At 39.7% G+C, this 16,631-nt stretch overlaps 1 protein-coding gene across 8 annotated transcripts in view; it reads right to left on the reverse strand.

Moving 5' to 3' along the window:
- NFIB (nuclear factor I B) overlaps positions 1–15,833 on the reverse strand; it is a 227,284-nt gene extending 211,451 nt beyond the window's left edge. For 4 of the 8 annotated variants that reach the window (XR_012159114.2, XM_073345414.2, XM_073345418.2 and 1 more), the window contains exons 1-2: positions 7,658–8,539; positions 1,115–1,646 (exon numbers count right to left, since the gene is read on the reverse strand). Coding sequence is in view for 7 of the 8 variants with exons in the window: in XM_073345414.2 (XP_073201515.1) it covers positions 1,115–1,646; positions 7,658–7,687 (562 nt within the window). In the remaining variant the exon portion in view is untranslated. Of the gene's footprint in view, positions 1–1,114; positions 1,647–2,026; positions 2,169–7,657; positions 8,548–15,281 lie in introns of those variants that run through there. The other 4 variants (XM_073345413.2, XM_073345412.2, XM_073345415.2 and 1 more) reach the window with 4 other exon arrangements.
- Positions 15,834–16,631: the final 798 nt, after the last annotated feature.

Here is a 16,631-nt window from a genome sequence, read left to right on the forward strand (position 1 = left end):
TAATATAAAGACTTCTAGAGGATGGTACAATTACAAGAGAATTTAAAAAAAGACCTATAAGAAAGAGTGTGCATTTCATGGGTTTCAGAAATATGAAAACATGTATCTACTTGGATTCATCTATGATTCAGATGACCTGCAAATGAATACTTTTATCAATGAATTATATACATAAAGTTTAACAAGCAAAATACTTTTTCTGAATCATCTGTAGAGCATTATGAACAGCTGGTTTCCTTTTAGTCCTATATCTCTAAGTTGAACTGCCTCTTTTTTTTTTTAAGTGTACCTAGTATTTTCCATATTTAAACAATTCTTAAGTAAAATTATGTGTATCAGTATACTATGAAAATATTATTTTGATGGAAAAATTTGGGCAAATCTGAATAAAGCATCTTTGAAAAGTAAAATTCATATCGGTAATTTGAAGTGGTTCATACAATCAAAGAGTGGTTATTAAAATATGAATAAAATGCAAACACTGCATGCTGTAATTCTGACTATATAACAACAATATTTTCTGGGGCTGTGTCAGTGTTTCTTTGCTAAATCCTTTTTCATGTTTGATTTTTATAACAGTTGAGAAAGTTTAAAGTTGCTCTTCAGAGCAATCAGATTGTTCAATATAAGCACAAGTCATCGAATACAAGTAATTAAAAGAAAATGTAAATATTTATATTTTGTACGTATGTTTCTGTGCAAGTACACACATATGTATGTATACAAGTACACATACATAGCATATGTCATTAATGATGTTGAAAACAGACCTATAAAATATTAATATTTTCTGGAGTACTAACTGCAAAAAATATCCAACATATTGCCATTTTTTGACAAAAATGAACTTCAAAGGAACTCAAATAATCCTTGTTCCTTTTGCAAGAAAAACCAGCATGTATGTCATATGCATGTGTCAAGCACATATGTTTGTTGGAGTGAACGTGTATCTGTGTATACGTATACATGCTGACTTACAAATGTGTACATACCTAAGTTTTGTATATACACCACAGAAAAATGTGTCATTGGAAGTCTTCCCTTAAAAGAAAAAAAGCTGCTTGGAATCAGTGTTTGACATACTAACATAGAAACACAACAATCTGCTTCCTACCTTGCTCCTGCACGTAGTATGCCAAAAACAAATCAAGCTCCTTGACTGATACTGTTATGTGATGTGGCTGGACGCAAAGTGCTGGATTTGTGCAATGTGGGGATTTCATGAGTCGCTCTCCATCCGTACTTTCCAAGGGGATGCCTTTGAACAGGATCACCATGACTAGATCCAGACGCCAGACTTTGTCAGCCTGTCGCAGGCAATCGATTCTCCTAATCTTACCCTTCTGGTCAGGATTGGACAATACACAGCATGGGTGCTTCTTCCCAGTAACAGTGAGCACAAAATCCTCCCGGTACTCTTGGCGGATATCTTTGCGCAGTTTGGCGAGGAGCCTGGATGCCCACTTCTGTTTAATTTCAGGCTTTTCACTAAGTAGCTCATCCTTGACTGCTCTTTCCTCATCCTTTGACATTCGCTTCTCATGTTTTTTAAAGTACTTGCGTTTTCGAGCCTGAAGGTTGAACCAAGTATAGGCGATTGCACGGACATGTGGTAGAAGTGCCTCAATGAACGGGTGAAATTCATCCTGTTGAAAAAAAAGGTGCGGGGGAGAAAGAAGAAAACTCAAAGTCAATTTGTTCTCATAATAAAGGCAATAGAGAGATAAGTTTCTGAACATTTTGAAGTGAAAACCAAGATGAAGAAAATATAGACTTAACATTTACAACAATTTCTGCACAACACCCCTTTATGTAATTACTAAAACTGGCAGACAAGAGACAGAAGTATCCTGAGCATCACATTTTCCCCACATTTCATCCTCTGAAAGAAACACGTGAAGGCTTTATTTTGTATGCCCTTCAATTCACAATGCTATACAGACTACATCATTTAAAAGAGATGCTATCAAGATGTTTTGTTTCTAACATTTAAAAATTTGACTGATCGGCTAATGCCAAGCAGTACCATTTTACAAAGAGGACACAATACGGTTTTAAAAAATCTGAGCAGAAATGTTCAGAATGCAGGAGCGAATGCCACAGTTCATTTCTCTTCTCTGTGGCACAGAAACACAAAGCATATACATGCTCAGTGTAATGCCACACAGTTCCCGCTTTTGGAGCATGCTCTCAGCAAGAGGCTGCTGGTGGCACAAAGAGCATGCGCCATTAAACTTGATCCATTTTCTTATCAATCGTCCAACATTCCAACACAAACAGCTCCATTCCAGTGGTGGTAACTAGAGAAACCAGTATACGGTAAGGGAAGGTGGGCAAAAGACACAGCATGTAAAAATCCTGAACAGAAGCTTCTGTACTTAGAGCTCTGCATGCCTCCCTCCCATTCCTTCCCTTCCCCCCCCCCCCCAACACACACACACTTAGTAAAATAGAAGTTTATGAAGTTGAGAACAAAATTACATTAATGTTCGTCCAGAAGCTCTACTATCGGATTTGAAGCCCCACGGAGTTAGTTAATTTGTTAACTGATCACATGAGTGTGGCAATTATTCTAAACCCCTTAAAAATCAATCTGAGATGTACAATGAAAAATAGCAACTTGGCACAAACTTTGCATTCTTTGTGTTTCTGTGTGCTGTGGCAGGGTGACATTAGGAGTACACCACTGGTCAAACACTACTTTTGTGAAATCCATGCAATTTATTCACATTTTTAAAATATCCTTTCCTGGCATGTGGCTTTACCTGCAGGTTCATATCTTCTACCTCGTTACAGTGTGTAATGCATTAAAGGAGTAAAGCCTAAATGTAATGTACAAGTATGTCACACAGCAATTCATTCATTCATTCATTTTGCCTCTCTTAAGTAGCATCCTCCATACTTGTTCATGCCCAAATAGGACTTTCCCCCAAAGTACTGTCTACCTCTGTTAACAAATATGAATGTAATTATTCCACTAACTTAACATAGCCAAAACCCTCTACCAAACATTACTATGTTTTGGTTTTGAAGGGAAAGATTATGGGGGTGTCTCTCTATTTTTTATTTTGTAGGTGTTTCTGTTTTTAGGCACTATGCAGTGGTTATGCATCACACTGAATAATGTAATACAATCATACCACAACTTAGCTTTCTTTATGTGATTATACACAAGAATAGAGTATATAAACTAATATTTTAGTTACACTGATAGAAATGGAATGACATATTTAATCAGTGGGATGATTAACTCCATTAGGTAAAAATGACAGAAGAATAACTAATGGCTTCATAATTATAGAGTTCACAATATTTTCTTGGCAACCTATTGGACTACAGACTGAGCTTTTAGTATTAAAAACTTCAAATTTAAAAGCAATTTCAGAGTATTCTGAATGTTAAAATGTTAAGATTTGCTTTTGCACCCCTATTTCCCCCTTCCAAAAAAAAAAAAAAAGTTGTGACCACAGTTGCACGTATGGCCAAACATCACCTTCACAAGAAAAAAAATCTGAACCCAAATTGAACAGTAGAGAATGCAAATGGTTTTATTACAGTGTGAAACATGAAGGAAGTGATTAAACTGTTCAGTAGTTTCCAGTAGAGAATTGAACATTTCTGATACTATACTGGCACACAAAACTAGGCCAGGCAAAGAGTTAAACCACAATCTGTTCTTTGTGTGGGAAGGCAGTACTGCACTGAGCAACCACAGCCCACGATAAGACTTCCCTATCGCCATACACTTTCTGATGCCATGCTTTTTCCTCTCAATAGAACTACTACAGAAAGTTTATGTTTTCTCCTCAGAAAGTTATCTTAAAGAAAGTCGTTTAATAACATTTTGATTTTAACATATGTAGTAAAAAACGTTTAACATATAACATTTCTAATTAATTTTATTACCAATTTTGAAACCTGTAACTTCTGTGGGGAGGGGGCTACAGTGGGGGGGAATCCTTTTGTCCCAAATACTATAATTTCCTCTACATTTAAAGTAGGCTGCAGTGCTTATAGTTTAAAATACATAAAATATTGTATATCGAGCAGTTGGGGGTGGGGGTATTAAGGACATCATGAACTTTTTAGGTTTGACTTTTCTTTTAGGTACCATATTGAATATTAACAATAATATCCAATAGTATCCAAAACCATAAGTCATTTTATATACGGTTCATAAATTTCAGTTCTGACACTCTAATAGTTTAATTTTTCTCTATAAAAAGAGAAACTTTATTTTTTGTATTATGACCAGGGTTTTGTTTTGCAATATCATCAAATACTGTAATTATAAAATATATGTTCAAGAAAAATACAAAGTAGAAAAGCAGCAAGTTATGTCCTACTGTAAAGCAGTATTATCAAATATCTTTGAGAGATTCATTGTGCATCTGGATTCCTTTCAAATGAAACATTACTTGACAAGAAGCGCCCCATAAAAATTATCCTAAATGGAGATTTGCTATTAATCATACACATTCCCCGCTAAACCTCCTAAAAAGCCATCTACTAAATTTGATTTTTCTCCCTAACATTGGTAGAGACAATATTGAAAAAATGATTTTTATGTGGCACTTACCCATGTGAATCACAACTGCTCTTGCACTAAAGTGATTTATGAAGGTAAGATTTTCAAGTGTCGTAACAAATGGTTCAGGTGAACCAATATGCACCAACAATTTAAACTAACATGGAGGTTATTCTGAAATATGTATATAGTTTGCAAATAAATGAACAAAGACCTACACTGTAATCACAACATAATGCTGACAGATAGGCCAAGCTTTTTTCAGAGTAGTTTACAAGAGAAATGTATTTCCCTTCTCCTTTCCCCTCACCTTACCTCTTCCTAAATTTCATATCAATCCATCTAAATTCAAATTAGAGAACTATGATACAGTAAATGAGGCAAAAGTCTAGCAATTACACATAGAAAATTTAGCATTCACAATTTCACTGTATGGATTTTTATTATTTTTCCCTATAACTAAACAATATTTTCTAGCAATATAAAAATAAACCGTGTTAAATATATCACAAGAGCCTGAGCATTTAAAGGCATGCGGTAACTGCATCCTATCATGTCTCGGGCAAGAGAGAGAAATTGGAGTTTATATTCATTCCAACACGAGAATAGAGAGTGGGGGAAATACATTGTATGTGATGTCTGTATACTAACTTACAGGTATTTTGTCTCCTTTGAACTGATGATGGGAAGTGTTCCCAATTGCCAAGTATTGGCTTAACAAACCTACTTTTAGATTTCAGATCTACTCTAAAAAGAGGCTACAACACTATATCCTCACAAACTGAACTACAACTTTTGTAAAGTGCTGTATCCAATCAGGTATTCTATTTTGATCTGTGCTTACAAGTTTTAACAGAATATTTTATGATGAGCACACAGCACTAGAGTCAAAATATGTCCAGACGATCATACAAATAGTGGGTACAGTAGAAATTAAAATAATTTTATACAGGTTTTTTCAAACTGTTAATCACAACTTCATATTGGATTCAGTGATATTCTACTTTTAAAAAAAATAAGAGAAGACAAAGCATGTAAACCTCACCTTCAAATTAGAGGCAAGAGGAGGGGAATTAGTAAATAAATTTCAATCATTTCAAACGGAGGATAGAAACTTTTACAAATAAAGAAAATCAGAACGGCTACAGTTGTACTCCCAATGTATATTACTGAATTTGCCTATTTAAATAGTCATATGATATAGCATGATTGGAAAGGGCTATATTTTATAAGCAAGTTCTTGATACATCAGAGCAAGATAATGCTCTTTTATTTATGCTTGCATAAATCCCATAAATTAAGTTTTATAAACACATAAATAGAAGCATTTTAATATAGAGTCCAAAAAAAAGATGTAAACCAAACATATGAAAAAAATGTCATAAGACCTGGAAATAGCAAAAGACCTTATCCGCTCACTATATTACAGGTGGGAGTGAGAATTTGCCCTATTACTTTAATATAATGTAAAAACTATTTTATTTCATTAGTATTAGTCTTAGAGATACACTCATGTACAGAAGACCCATTAGCTTGTCAATATTTTTTTTTAAGAGAGAACAGCTGATGGGGGGTGGGGGGAATCTACTAAACATGGATTACACCAGAAGTAATTCCTAGGTACTTACCTGTAAAAATATATGCATATCTTCTGTACTTAATGCAATCTATATGTAATGATATAATTATTTATTTTTAAACTACAAAAAAAACTTAATATTCTTTTCCAGTTTAGTTGACGTTGCTGAAAATATCCATATCTAAGTCAATCACACATAGATGCCAAACAAAATATAAACAATAAAAAATGTGTCAGCCAAAAAGCTACAGGACTGTATCCAATCAATGAATAAGCCTTATCTTTGTTTTCATCTTCATTCACAATTTCTGAATGCTTCAGTCCTTTTAAATCACAATGTTTTCAATTGTCAAATAATTGAAATCATAATTATGTGTCCTCTGTACAAATATAACTGCATTAAATATTAGATTTACAATAATATAACACTAGATTTACTTTCTCACTTTTATTCAGTTATGTGTTGCACCAATGTGGACGCAAGCAGCTATCAGTCATTCAGTTTACATCACATCCTCCTAAGGCAGACTTTTACAAAAACTGCTGAAAACTATCCCATAGCATTAGAGGTAGTTTACTCTTTGGAATATGCTCTAGCACCAATATATGTATTTCTTGTTAAAGTGATAATAAATATACTCTGTGGTAACTGCTGATGTGTTATTTTAAACAGCAGAAAGTAACAGTTTCAAAAGAACTGTAGATCCGTATTCTGTTTCCTTCACCACGTTTTAAATATCTTCATAAAACCCTGGGTTTTCCAAAATCTACTCTCTGTATCTCCCCTACTTGAAACAATATTGCACAGTTTGTCCACAATTTCTCAAAACATATAATCTTGCATGCAGCACAGACAATTATTGCTTGTTTTTCTTATAAGACCCAAAAAGTCAGTTACCACCAAAGCATGACAATAACTATAAGTGCAATTTATATAAAAGATCATTTTTGCTTTTGAAGTTGCATGCTGATTTATAAAATTATAAAACACCAAAATTAAACAAGAAAAATGTTATGTCCCTAGACAGTCAAATAAGAAAATATCCTGTAGTTTGGTCATTCTCACTCTAATCAACCTCATACTTTTGGCAGACTATAGATTATTAATTCAGCGTTGAACAGTATTACTTTTACATCAGTCAATGTTCAATTAAAAATAACACTTTTCCTCTTAAACCCTTTTATTAGACATTGAGTGAGTAAACAGGAGAGCAGAAAAGACAGCAGATCAATGTTCTCTAGTCTAATCAGTACTTTTCAAACCCGCTTTTTAATTATATTAATTTATATTGTTTTTTACCTTTGGCTTTTTATGCAACAATTTAGCAGTATTTTTCTAGGGATGGCACTTTCAACGAATCCTCCGAATGGCCTTGTACAGTTTGTTCTCTACTGTTCTCTTTTGCAACAGGAGTTTGGACCCTGACAAGCAGCTATAATTATGCTTTAAGCCGTTACTACTATTAGCATGACTCACTGAGAACCATATTATATGTGGTTATATATATATAATAAAAAATATAAAATATAAAATCAAAACGCATCTGTACCTGAGTGAGACAGATGGGAGAATACATCATGACTTCGCTTTGAGAACACACTTCCCGGAGAGCCCCTAAGAAAAGCCTCAAAAGGGAATAATTTCATCTATTCATTTTAGACATCTGAGAACTCAAGGAAGATGAAATCAATCAGGACGGGATTCTGCCCTGGATCACCACAACTTCACAGCAAACCCCAGTCCTCCTTAAATAGCCAAAGATTCAAGTTCACTCCGTGTGCTAGATTTCCCGGGGTGAAATCCAATCTACACTTTTAACCCTCTTGTTGTCTGCGGCGCTTTTGCTGCTTCTGCTGCTGGTTTTCGGATGAAGGGTTTTTTCGGGGTGGGGGCGGTGGACGGGAGGGTTTTGCTGTTTGCTTTTTTAAGATGTTGGTGGCGGCGGCGGTGGTTGTACTGTCACCACGCTACCAAAGTTCAAGGTTACAGCCCGGAGCGGAGCAGGAAAGTCCCGGAGTAATCGCAGGCGAAACTTTGCAAGGAAGAGACCATGTGCGTATGTGAGAGAGAGAGTGAGAGTGTGAGTCCCCCAAGGCTGGGAAATGCTTCGCAGCGCGCAATCTCCGGGCTTCTCTCGCAGCAGCCTGTGCCTCTCTCTGCCTATCCACTCCCTCCCTCTCTCTCTCTCTAATGTGGGCAATGTTAAGAGGCTGCTTTCCAAACGCCCACTATAATAAAAATGATCTCTCGAAAATTCAAAACGATAAATCTCTCCCTCTCTCCCTCCCCATTTGCTCCCTCTCTCGCTTGCTGCAAAACTTGGAAGTTGGAAAATCCATCGGTTACACCCTGGGGACCCCCTTCCAGTTCGCTTCCCCAAATGAGACTTGAGGATTGTTTTTAATTATTTAATTACACAATCATCGCGTACACTCCTCCTCCTGCAAACACATTCCTTTTTTCCACCAGATCTTTACCCCCCTCCCCCGCCTCCCGCCCTTCTCTTCATCAATCATCTACCACTGTAGAAGAATCCAGCGCATTTTACAAACATGCCTAATTTTCCCCTCCCTTCTGGTGAAAGAAGGTTTTGGGGAGAGTGGGGGGGGGGGTTGGAACAGCGATTATTGCAGCAGCTATTCCAGAGCATTGGCAGTTATAAACCCACTTCTCTCTGCTTGTCCTGGGAAGTGCCCAGTGGAAAATTCCCCCACAGGGAGATAGCAAGGGGCTGGGGCTGCGGGAGCCTGGCTCCCTGCTCTGGCCTCTGCCCTACCAGCCCAGGAGGAGCCGCTGCGCGAGGAGAGGCGGGGGCCTGGGCGGGAAGCGAAAAGCGTGAAACTTCGCCACATCGCCACTCATTCAGCCCAACCAAGAGCGGCGGTGGAAGCCGGGGGTTTCTTTTTCTTTGCACGGCCAGCATGTGCAGCCTGCAGCCCTGTCTCTCTCTCTCTCTGTCTCTGGTTGTGTTTCTCAGTGTTACTGCCCTGTGCACCTAAAACCCGAGGGGCTGCTAGGCTTTCGCTCACCGTGCAATGGGGCCTCCTGCTCTGGGCTGCTTTTTGCCTCCCTGCCAGGGAGCCCCTTACACGTGGCCCCCATCCCTCCGCCTTGCCGTCGCAGCCTGAGCAGCACACGCCCTCGGGGACCGGGGTAGTCTGCGGGGCAGGCTCCTTTCCTTACAGGCTATGCGATGGGGGGAGGTCAGGCCAGCTTCCCCCCGCCCGGCTTTCTCCCCTGGCGTGCCCAGTGGGGTGCAAGCAGCATCTCGAAGGGCATCAAACAATCTGGAGGATGGGGCCCGCGGTAGCAAAGTCTGGTTTCAATCTTCCAAACCAGCTTTACTAGGAAGCTGAAGCCCGAGGACGAGTTTCTTGCTCCAGGAATGTCGTGAATGAAACTTAGTTCTCCTCCTGTAGGGAGGGCGGTGTGAGGCGCTGCAGATCGCGGGGGGGCACCCACCCCATGCGCGCTGCTGCTGCTGCGGGTGACACAAAGGGGAACGAGGAGCTGACGAAGCGCCTGATCAGTGCCAGCTCCTGCAAGCAGCCTGGAGTTTAAACCTTCACTGTGTTTCGGCATTGAGAGCCTCTCTAGTCTAGATTGTCCTGAAGGGACCAGTGACTTTTCCTTTCCCAAAGTGGGGAGTTATTCACGTCAGTTATTCACAACGGCACATCAAGAAAAGTAGGCAGGTTCAAGTCAACCATGAAATGGTCACTTTTTAACCCCGTCCTGTCCTCATTAGGGAAATGCTCAAACACAGCCCATTTTCAAAGAGGGCTCTTAATGAGGAGAGCTTGCCAAGTCTACCAGCTGCAATTCCCATAAATTTACAAGCCAGAGGAAGGGGGAAAGGGAGGGGGGGCTCGTACAAGACAGGTAATGTCAAAGGAAACAGCGAGAGCCCAACACATTAACCCTCCAAAGAAACCTATCTACATGCATTCTGGTGGCTAGTTGCACTTTCAGGGTGTGCTCAAAGCATCAGTGTTTGACCAAGTCACGTCTTCTTCCTTGTAAGGGCCGTATGTAAAAGTGACAAGCAAGTTTAGAGCGCGCACTTATGCCAGAAGTGATGAGGCAAACTCGGGGTTAACCATAGTGAACACATTTCATTTCGTATCTTGCACAGACTACACCAAATCCTATCATCTTGTTCCAGACACTGCAAAAAGCTGATAACGCCAGCTTTAAATACTGGAGTTTCCCTTTGAATAAATATTCAATTTAACTGGAGTTAATTTACCATAAAAGACATTCCCCTTGGCACAAATGCACTAATGTCCTTGAACACCTCTTTAAGCGCTTGGACTCCTACACAACCAGCCATTACTGCGGGTCTGCTTTAAAGCTGTAATATCTTTCTCCCTCCCCTCCCCAACTCACCCCTTACCCTCCTAAAAAAAAAAGGAAACCCACTAGAAATGCTGCCTCTGTGAGTTGCACAGATTTTATAACTAGGCCCTCCCCCGGGCAGAAATATCACAAGGCTCGTTCCTAAGTCCTGGGAAAGGGACCCTGTTTTCTCCAAAGACATTTACACTAAAAGCAGCAAAGTGTGACAAGCTTCTCAGATCGAACAGCGGCACAAAGAAGGGGAACAAGGTAAGGAGAGCCAGTGAGCCTTGGGGTTTCTACAAGCCAGAAGAAACTCCAGAGTGAGATGGGTGCGGTTGATCTCCCCACTCAGACACATTAACGTATACCACACACTGGAACAGGAACAAGGACTGGGGATTATACATCCACGTATACATTCGCTGTTGTTAATAACTGGTTTTCACTTCCACTAAGTGAGACAAAGACGACTAGCCAGGGAGGGGGGAGAGAGAGAGAGAGAGAGAGAGAGATGAGGCTGACTGCTTGGGGGCCCCGTGTGGCCGCCTGTGTCTGTCTCCCTCTGTCCTCAGGCGCCCTGCACACAGAGCGCCCGGCCCTTCACTCACTAAAGCTGACGCACCAGCGAACCAGCGCTACTTATTTAACAAAATACCAGACTAACTCCAGGCCTTTCCAGGAATAGATTTGTTAGCCAGGATTAACCAAACTCATTCTGGGAAGCCATCCGTAGGGACGGAGTGGAAACGGAGTGGTGATTCATCTCAATCAATGCCCCCTGCTTTAATAAGCAAACTATAAAAACAACATGCTTAAGAGCGTCTCGGAAGTAGAGAAAGTTTTAGTACAGAAATTCCCCTCCAGCCTCCGCGAGCACACACGCCTACAAGACGAAATATACATTCTAAAGATGGTTGCAAGATTGCTTTCCCCCCCCCCCCCCCGTTCTTTTCTTTCTTTTTCTCCCTCTTTAGGATTACCCCTTCAGCAAATTAACCCAGGAGAGAGATTCTCTATGGTAGAACAGTCCCTGGTTCGAAGCAGAGTTTGGCAATTTGCACAACAGGAAAACAAAAGTAGTGTTTCAAATGAGAAAAGTTAAATGGGCTTACGATGGTGATTTTGTCTTTTGGGGGGAAAGGCCCTAAATTATCAAAAACAAACCTTTAAAGACGTTTTAAAAGTTATTTGCCTACGCACAGATGTCTATGAATGCTGATGTCTCATGTGCCTGCCTTTTTAAGGACGTGGTAGTTAGTTAAAGTAAACCATAACTACGACTGGGCCTTGGCATGCAGCGAAATTCCTTATGAAGGTAGAGCAAACACCCCAAAGCACCTAAAAATAAGCTACTATTGTTGCAAGTTCTGTATTATTTAGTATCCTTTCTGACAATTGCTCATAACACTCTGTTTCCTAGCATTGCAATATTGGCTTCTGTATATACTGGAGATAAACAGACCTTCATATAGTGTTTAAAAATCCACACGTGTCTGTAATATTAACACACACACACACACAAATTCGCCACCTGACCTAGCCATTGAGTGACACTGAGAACTGGTTTGCTCTGCGCTAGGGCTTGGAGAAGCTGCTATGCTATCAGCGGAATGGGAACACTATATTCTGCCAGTGGCAGCTTGGGGGAGTGATGAGGGTATGTATTTTATATATGTGAAACGTCATAAAACAAACATCCACAACTAAAGAGAAGGCTCCTGTAGGAGATAAAGAGTAAAATGCGTCTGTTTATTACAACGCAAGTGTCTAAGCAGTATTTTAAATTCTCTCTCGGAAAATTAATACCAGTCTGGTCTTTCCTCTTCCCAGCATCCCCCAATACCCCGTATCTGGCATCCTGTACTTATTTCACTGGGAGCTATTTGTGTTCCCTAGGGACAAAACTAAGCTGAGAAAATCACTGTTAATAACGTTAGTGCCGAAATACCAACGCACGCTGTTATACAGGAACAGTGTCTCATTCTGTCTACATTTCATGCACATTTACAGTTGGAAACTCACCGAGCAGCACTGATTTCAAATACAATACGAGGCTAGCCACTTCGACTATATGAAAAGCTAGAAACACTTTTTGAAACTAAAGGCCAAACAAACTTTCGCTGCCCTTTCACAGCAGTTTTCCACGGACGATTCAGATTTGAGTTCTATTGGACTCCTATGGAACCAAATGCTCTCACTCGCTCTCTTTGAACACACAATGTCTACACATTCTGCAGAGCCTTTGTAGTTATATTTCCAGAGGATCGTAAAACTGAGAAATGGAGAGGCCTGTTATGTCATCAAGTCTATATTCTTGCTAAGGTAGGATTCCAGTTGGTGTCCTTTGTTCTAGTATTTTGGTTGTCAATCATAACATCGTTTTATGCCTCAAAATCAAGAGAAAGATATTGTTAACGTTGGACTGCATATACCTGTTCATTTTAGTATGCAAGGCTGTATATTTTCCTAATTATCAACAAACATGCAGAGAATTATCCATTTCTGTCTGAATATTCTAACAGCACATGTTTAAAAATAAAAACCATTCCGTTCAGACATTTTGCAGCTATTTCAAATAATTCAGTATGCAAGAATCGCCTCCTCTTAAATTTCTGTTTCACCAGGCTCTTGTGACACAAAGACAAGCTATATGCAGCTATATCCATGTTGTAACCTCAACTTTTCAACTTCATCAGCAGTAAGAAACTTAAGCTTTCACCCATTATATACACAAATATTTACATGTGTACACACATTAGCATAGATTGACTAAATTATATATTATATACATCACAATGTTATATTGTGTGCAATATATATTATATATATGACCAGTAATTGTGAATTGCAAAGCGATTCAGGATTCCTTATGATTCAGGGTTCCTTGTGATATCATATACAACTATATAGCAACGCTCCAGATGCTTATAATGTCATATAATTTATAGGTTTGTTCAGTTTTTCTGAGTATATTACATCTGTCCGATTACGATAGAAAATAAATGTAACTGGGAAAATAAACAGTGAAACTCAATATTTTTATCTGTTCACGAAGTCTCAATTAATTTTTATATGCAGTTTAATTTTTCAGTATAGGTTTTTTAAAATGTGAACAGTAAAACATGTAACTCACTATATCATCACACCCATAACTACATTAATATATTTTAATCATAGTATTACTATGGGGTATTTTTTTCGGAATGATCACACACACACACACCCCCCTATCTAGCTCATTGGGTGTTTGTGCTTGACCTCTGTCCACATATGGTTTGATGATGACTCTAATACCCGAGCTTTTTCTGTCTCCCAGACCAGAAAAATGAAAACATCAAACCTCAAATGTAAAAGCTGTAAACCACAACGTTTTGTGTTACACAACGCTGCAGTTTTTAGCCTGACTGCGTAAAGGTCACGTTTGCAGCCTTACAAAGCAATGGAAACCCATTCTCGCTAATATAGCAAATGCTCTCAAAACTCATAGTAACTAATCTTAAACTTCCTGGACACACCAAAAAAAAATAATAATAATAATAATTGCAGCTGTATCTTTTCTGACAGTTTATATGACTTTCTAGATTTATTATGGTTTTTTTTAAAGAGATTGATGTAAATGTCTATACAAATTAGAGTTCAAAAGTTAACTTTTTTCCCTATGATTCAATGTTAAGTTACATGGGTTGCGGCTCAAGATCACTTCAAAGAAAGTTAGAGTTAAGTCTTGTGTATTTTGGCGCCTTTTCCCTGCCAGCTACTGTACTAAAAAAAAAAAAAAAAAAAAACTTGGAGATCTTGTCTGTCCTGTCTCAAGTTCAATGGCAGCCCTTTCCAGCAGCAGGAGTAGGAGAAGATGGCCATTTTCGCAGCCCTAATAATAATTCAGATCACGCCACATCGGCATCTTGTGTCAAAGTCGAAACTGGCTTCCCCGCCCCCTTCAACCTGAGAGCTGCCAAGTCTTCACACACTCCGCATTCAACCACAACTTAATGGATGGGATATTGTGCATTAAAATGTGGCCCAGACACACAGGCGAGGAGAGGACAAGAGGGGAAAGCAGACAGACAGACAGACAGACACACACACACACACATAGAAGAAAGGAATGAATTAAAAGTACAACATGCAAGGCTCCCACAGCAAAATAGTAGGGTGAAAAAAAAGGGAGAGAGAAACCACAGGAAAGCCACAAAAGTAACTTTAAAAAACAAATTCAGAGATACCAAATGAACACTTCATACTGCAATATGCAGCACCCGAGATAAATTAACTATTTAGTACAGCAAACAGAATCAATGCCACTTTTCCTCAAAAGTACACATTCAGGGTGAAAAGTGTATTCATTACAAAATATATCCAGACGGTTAGAAGGAAAAGAATCAAAAGGGTGAACAAAAAAAGAAGAAGAAAAACTACAGCAACAAGACAGGAGAAACAAAAACTGTCTCGAGTTACAAATAAAGTAGCATTTTCATTAATCCATTCCAGCGTTTAACTGATAGCTGCCTGCCAGAACAGAGGGGGAGGGGGAAAAGTTGAAGCAGGAAATGTGCCAAGTTCAGCACTTTTGGACGCAAACTCCCATCAACTGATTCCTGGCATAAAAGTGTGACCCATATACAAAAGCTGCCAAAAAAGCAAAATATAAACAAACAATCCACCACTTATATCTCATCCTGTAAAACAGAAGTGATATCAGCTTTTAGGAAGGGGATATAACATCCACTCTGGAAACCACAATCGCAGCCTGGAGGGGGGAAAAGAGGGAACAGCCAAGCAAATGAAAAAGGGGGGGGGGGGAGAAAAGCGTAATTTTCAATGCCACATACCATTGCACTGTATTGCATTAAATAAATGGGATCCTGAAATCTGTAACACACAACACAGGGCCGTTGGCTTCACATGTCTCAGGTAACAAATTTATTCTTTTCTCAAGAGCTCGGTGTGGTTTGTTTGTTTGTTTTGGTTTGGATTTCCAGAAGTGCCCTTCTTTTTTTAAAAAAAAAAAAAAGAAAAAAAATATAATTGTTTGCTCAGTTGTTTTTTGGTTGTTTTTTTTTAATGGAGACACCAAACAGGAAGAAAATTCTTGGCCAGAGGAGGGGAAAAGGCGGTAAAGTTAAAGTCTATAGGCAGTGGGCAGCCCCCTCCTCCTTCTCCTCCTCCTCTCGCTTTCCAATCTTCCTTCCTCTTTGAGTTGCAAGGCTGGAGAGTAGGTTTTGGTGGCTGACTTGAACGCGATCCAGGAGAGGCTGAGACCTGTGTGTGTGTGTGTGTGTGTGTGTGTGTGTGGAGCTGGGCCGGTCTCTGTGTATGTGTGGTGCGGTGCTGCCTCTCTTTTTTTCTTTTCCTTCCCTTCTCTTTCTCTCCCTCTCTCTCCCCCCTCTGCGACTGCAGAATGAGCTGGCGATCCTAGCGCGGAGCTAGTGCGTACTTGGCCTCCTTCCACCTCTTTCCCATTGGCCGGGCCAGCGGCGGTGGCTCCCTTTAACCACCACCCACTAAACCACCCATTCCCCGACTCCGTATCTGGCCGCTGGAGCCCTTGGGAAGCGCGGCTCTTCGTTTCCGCCTGGCGGCTGCATGACAAACCAAGGGAAAAAGCTACTGAGGGGGAGGGGGCGTATTTGCATATTCATACCGCAACACCCAATGAGAGAGAGAGAGAGGAGCCGGAGGCGGCACCGGCAGCCCCAGACAGGTCAGGGACCTGAAATCTGTACTTCAATTGACTAGATCCTTTTGCTGTATAAACGCAAGGCTGCCTGCATTGTTTCAAATGTCTTGTTGCAGCTGCACGCACGGATTTTGTTCTTTAACAGAAATTGGTCGTAATCTCCATTCATTGTTGAAAGAGGTTTAAAATCTTACTAATCACGGTAAATACATACCTCTGTGTGTGTATATATATATATATATATATACACACACAAACACACACACATTACATATATCAGTGCATAGATACAGCTAGAGTAGTATCAATTGGAAAATATGCTACTCCTCAGACGTATACTAGAAGATTGTCTTAATTTAAAAAAAAATTGTATTTCTGAAAGAAAAAGAAAGAAAGAAATCAGCAGGATTTATGCAGTTGTCATTAAGGTGAAGCCACCTACTCCCTATGCCTACCTTTTGTGAGGCCCCAAAATTCCCACTGAACTTGAAGCAAATGGAAA

This window comes from Lepidochelys kempii, chromosome 5 (assembly GCF_965140285.1).
Source record: "Lepidochelys kempii isolate rLepKem1 chromosome 5, rLepKem1.hap1, whole genome shotgun sequence".
NCBI classification, from domain to species: domain Eukaryota; kingdom Metazoa; phylum Chordata; order Testudines; family Cheloniidae; genus Lepidochelys; species Lepidochelys kempii.